The sequence below is a fragment of the Eurytemora carolleeae genome, unplaced genomic scaffold (genome assembly GCF_000591075.1).
Source record: "Eurytemora carolleeae unplaced genomic scaffold, Eaff_2.0 scaffold142, whole genome shotgun sequence".
Taxonomy (NCBI): Eukaryota; Metazoa; Arthropoda; class Copepoda; order Calanoida; family Temoridae; genus Eurytemora; species Eurytemora carolleeae.
Genome location: NW_019396132.1, coordinates 659,459 through 664,677, shown reverse-complemented (window position 1 = coordinate 664,677; position 5,219 = coordinate 659,459). Strand labels below are relative to the sequence as shown.

Sequence of the window (5,219 nt, the reverse complement as noted above, 5' to 3'; positions counted from 1 at the left end):
GAAGGAAGGAAGGAAGGAAGGAAGGAAGGAAGGAAGGAAGGAAGGAAGGAAGGAAGGAGAGGGGTGAAATGGAAGATTTTGAATACATTGATGTCATAAAGAAGCCGGAAGATGAAAGAGAATATAAAGATTCGAAGGAGTGGGCGAGGGTTGCTAAACAACAAGAAGGGGATCTTTCAGGGGTATGTTTGCATCCTAAACTTTTTAAAATTCCAATCTTACAAATTATCACTTGATTTTGGTTAAGCTTTACAACCCCGTAAACTCTGTCAAATCCACAAAGTAATCTCAGCAATCTGATTCCACTAACTTAAGGATTCCAGCAAGTCAATAAGTCCAATGAGAAAACCAACTGAAGTAAACCGAATCGCCATTATTTCGTAAACTAACATCCTCGCTGGGCCAGGATTGAGTATAACTTGTTGCGCCAGCGTCACTGTCTTTAAATGTATTGCCTTTATATTTGCAACAACACAGTCTGCTACTTCTTGGTATGAGAAATTCTTCGCCCTGAGTACCTGAAAGGTGTTTTGCCCCGTCAAAATCTATAATAAAGAGAATACAGGTCATATTTAACAAAGACGACAGCTGTTCGTGGTCCAGTGCCGTAGAGAGACAGCTAACACGAGTTGAGGCTGTGGCAGCTTGTCTCTAGGGATGTAACACCCTGCCTCCCCCCAACCTCTATCCCCCTCCCTCCAGCCTCCCTTCAGCCTCCCTTCAACCTCGAGACAAGGTCAACAACCCTCTAACCTCTAAATCTAGGCATATATAGTAAATATACCAGAGACACCAGACTTGGATAAAAAACCACCCCGTCTCAGATCTTAGATTTATACTGCAGGCATCCTTAATCTTTATTCCTTTTTGATTATCATTCTTAATATCTTCTTTCTTAATATCTTCTTTCTTAATATCTTCATTCTTAATATCTACATTCTTAATATCTTCGTTCTTAATATCTTCTTTCTTAATATCTTCTTTCTTGATATCTTCTTTCTTAATATCTTCATTCTTAATATCTTCTTTCTTAATATCTTCTTTCTTAAAATCTTCTTTCTTAATATCTTCATTCTTAATATCTTCTTTCTTAATATCTACATTCTTAATATCTACATTCTTATATCTTCTTTCTTAATATCTTCATTCTTAATATCTTCTTTCTTAATATCTTCTTTCTTAAGATCTTCATTCTTAATATCTTCTTTCTTAATATCTTCTTTCTTAAAATCTTCTTCTTAATACCTTCTTTCTTAATATCTTCATTCTTAATATCTTCATTCTTAATATCTTCATTCTTAATATCTTCATTCTTAATATCTTCATTCTTAATATCTTCTTTCTTGATATCTTCTTTCTTAAAATCTTCTTCTTAAAATCTTCTTCTTAATATCTCCTTTCTTAATATCTTCATTCTTAATATCTTCTTTCTTAATATCTTCATTCTTAATATCTTCTTTCTTAATATCTTCATTCTTAATATCTACATTCTTAATATCTACCTTCTTAATATCTACATTCTTAATATCTACATTCTTAATATCTACATTCTTAATATCTACATTCTTAATATCTTTCTTCTTAATATCTACATTCTTAATATCTTCCTGCTCTATCATCCACAAATGTTTCGTTCAGTGTAAATATGGATTAAATTTCAATTTCTTGCTTCCACGGTTTTTTTATTTGAGGGTTTTTTATTATCTGAACTTGAAAGCCTTATTTTGTTTTCTTTTTAACTCTTTTTTCAAAAATAAAGTAAAGAAACCCATTTAGCTAAAAATTAACCTTTTGAGAGACTTGTTATACCTTCTCTAAATATTTAGGTAAGTGAAAATATTGAGATCTCTGGAAATTTTATATCAAGAAGTTATTTAGAAGTGTTTATTTGTGTAAATACCACTTCTCTATTTAGATATAATTGCTCAATACTGGATGGAGGAGGGGGGGTCGTCATATATTGAAAATAAATAATTTAGTCTTCTGGGTTAGTTCTGAACTTTAGCAATATCTTCCAATTAAAAATAAATGTCAACTTAAAGGGTTTTGACACACAACAAAACAAAGTAATTACAACTTCAGAGCATTAATGGGACTAAAAGCGTAATATTAAGGGACCCGGTCCATGCAAAGTCCGATGTCCAATTTACAACGGTACCCTTGAAAACTTAATCTGATCAAAAATGTGGAAGATTACGTCGATTTTCTGACTCGAAAACTGTTCATTTCTGTGAATTTCTCCAATGATTCTTATTCTCAAGAAATGCGCATTTGCTGAGAACCCACGAATGAAAATAAACAGTTTAAATAAACAAAAACATGCAAATCTACTTCATACTTGATCAGGGTATCGTGTTAAATTAGACATTGCCATCTTTGCCTGGAATGGGAGAGTTACTTCAAATTTTGCTTACAGTCCCTTTAAATAGATTTTGCTTACAGTCCCTTTAAATAGATTTTGCTTACAGTCCCTTTAAATAGATTTTGCTTACAGTCCCTATATATATATATATTATATATATATACAACTTTTTACAGCGAAGAACAACCTTTTTTAAATTTTCGTTTGATTTTCATCAAATAGACTTTATACCTAGATAAATTAATAAATTAATTCATCTAGGACTTTAAATAATCTTCGGATTGACATAAAAAAGTAACCATTAAATAATTTCATTTTTCATCATTATTTTATTTTTATCAAATTATTTCATTTTATCATAATTTAACTTTTATCGAATTATGTCATTTTCATCCTAATTTTGCTTTTACTTTTCAGAATTCTTTAACATTTTAAAGATTCAATGAAAAAAAAGTGAATTTCCCTACAGTGAAACCCTTAATAACGAATACATCGGAAGAATTTATCAAATGTCGTCTTGACAATTTTTCAATGAGTTTTATACTATATTACGTAAATTTCAGTATTTGCGAAAATAAATAAATAGCCATAAATATGCGGGAACAGTTTTAAAGAGTTCCATATAATCATTTAAATAAAAAACTAAAGATCTGCAACATTCCATTATCAAAAAGTGAAGAATACGACATTTGATGAATTCTTTCGATGTATTCGTTATTAAGGGTTTCACTGTATAGGAAGGAGGAAAATCTAATCGAAAATCTTACCCCTTGATTTATTTTTCGTTGGAATTGATATTTAGTTTAAAGGTTGCAATGAATATGATATGTATTTAGATAATTGTATACTGTAGTGTAAATGTCAACACATAAACTTATCTCATAGATAATTGTATACTGTAGATGTCAATACATAAACTTATCTCAGTATATAGATAATTGTATACTGTAGATGTCAATACATAAATTTATCTCTGTATATAGATGATTGTATACTTTAGATTTCAATACATAAACTTATCTCTTTCTCCTATGTAAGGCGCACGACGGGCGACGGGCGACATTATTTTAGAATGAAAACCTAGAATTTGTTTGACAAAGAAATTGAGTCTTTTGCACAAAATCAAATTTTATACATGATGCTATGTTGGCCTTTCATATTTCAAACTTATATTATTTGATCTAACAGATTTAATTGTTTGAAATATCAAGGGTCTACGACACCTGGTTGCAAAGATAAAAGGATTAGAAAATCTGAGTTTGTGTCGCAATTTTTTACCTTAAAATTTACCCCCCCCCCCTCTCCACCCTAGTTGCGCTATGGAAGAAAAAGACCATTTATAAACAAAGAATTCTCTTGGTTTCTCTTCACCAAGGAACAAAGGGGAAGTATAATGTTTAATTAGAACTCTTGGTTCGAGTTTTCACGAGCTCTTTATTTTCTCTTTTCATTAATAATAGTTGGGCCAGGGGGGGAGGGGTTTAAACTATACCTGGATATCTTGGTTTCTTGGCCGGGGGGTTTAAACTATACCTGGATATCTTGGTTTCTTGGCCGGGGGGTTTACACTATACCTGGATATCTTGGTTTCTCTATTTATAAAGCAACATCTGGTATGTCCGATTTACAACTGTACCCTTAACATCTTTGTCTGATTGCATGTTTTCCACGTTGTTTTAGAAAAAGTTATATTTGCTGATTTCTGCTTTCAGAGACAATTTGATTAAATTTTTAGAATTTAATTTCTTCTTAACTTTCTCTTACCTCAAACCTTCTACCAAAACTGAAACATTTTTCTAAACTTCCAACCTTCTCCTAAATCTCAAATAATATTTTCGACTTCAAACCTTATCCTTCTCCTAAGACTAAAACGTTCTCCTCAACTTTCAACCTTTTCTTTTCCCTTCTCCTAAGACTGAAACGTTCTCCGTAACTTTAAACCTTCTCTTTCCCTTCTCCTACTTTAAAGTTCTCCTTAACTTTAAACATTCTTTTTCCCTTTTCCTAAGCCTTGAACGTTTTCCTTAACTTTAAACCTTCTCTTTCCCTTCTTCTAAGCCTTGATCGTTTTCCTTAACTTTAAACCTTCTCTTTCACTTCTTCTAAGCCTTGATCGTTTTCCTTAACTTTAAACCTTATCTTTCCCTTCTCCTAAGTCTTGAACGTTCTCCTTAACTTTAAACATTCTTTTTCCCTTCTCCTAAGTCTTGAACGTTCTCCTTAACTTTAAACCTTCTCTTTCACTTCTTCTAAGCCTTGATCGTTTTCCTTAACTTTAAACCTCCTCTTTCCCTTCTCCTAAGCCTTGAACGTTCTCCCTAACTTTAAACATTCGTTTTCCCTTCTCCCAAACCTTGAACGTTCTCCTTAACTTTAAACATTCTTTTTCCCTTCTCCTAAGCCTTAAACGTCCTTTTAAACTTCGAAAATTCTTTTTAATCTTAAAGGTTATCCTAGATTTTAAACATTATCCTAACCTGCAACTCTTCTCCTAAACGTCCCAAATAATAAAAGTATTGTATGAAGGAAGATTGAAAGGTTCTCTTCATGAAAAAAAAGTTTCCTTAAGTTTGTTTACTGACTTGTCTATAATTAGAAATAGCCTGGACTTTCCAGTTCCAGTTTCTTTAAATATTTATTTTATTCACAATATTTTCCAAAACAGTATATCGGTGAAACCAAGTATCGTCTTCCTTTTTGCTAAACAAAATAATCCTAGCATTAGTTTATTGTATTTTGTTTACATGATTAATATATTATCCTGTACAAGGATGTAAGGCAAGGAAAGTCATTTCAGAAGTGTACACATCTTAAGTACTGCAGTGTACTGTCTCTGGGCGCTAATGTAAACACAAGA

General features: G+C 31.8%; 1 protein-coding gene across 1 annotated transcript; it reads right to left on the bottom strand.

Moving 5' to 3' along the window:
* Positions 1 to 720: 720 nt before the first annotated feature.
* Positions 721 to 1,619, bottom strand: LOC111695895 (uncharacterized protein in mobD 3'region-like). Its single transcript, XM_023465361.1, has 3 exons — positions 1,503 to 1,619; positions 1,246 to 1,357; positions 721 to 1,133 (listed from the first exon to the last, which is right to left on the bottom strand). The coding sequence occupies exons 1-3, from the start codon at positions 1,617 to 1,619 to the stop codon at positions 721 to 723; spliced, it is 642 nt and encodes a 213-aa protein (XP_023321129.1).
* Between the last annotated feature and the right edge of the window lie 3,600 nt (positions 1,620 to 5,219).

Coding starts and splice junctions, on each gene's coding strand:
- LOC111695895 (XM_023465361.1), bottom strand. CDS start 1,619: ATGATAGAGCAGGAAGATATTAAGAATGTAGATATTAAGAAGAAAGAT. Junction 1,358..1,502: donor AGAATGTAGATATTAAGAAG/GTAGATATTAAG, acceptor GAAGATTTTAAG/AAAGAAGATATCAAGAAAGA. Junction 1,134..1,245: donor TGAAGATATTAAGAAAGAAG/GTATTAAGAAGA, acceptor GAAGATATTAAG/AAAGAAGATATAAGAATGTA.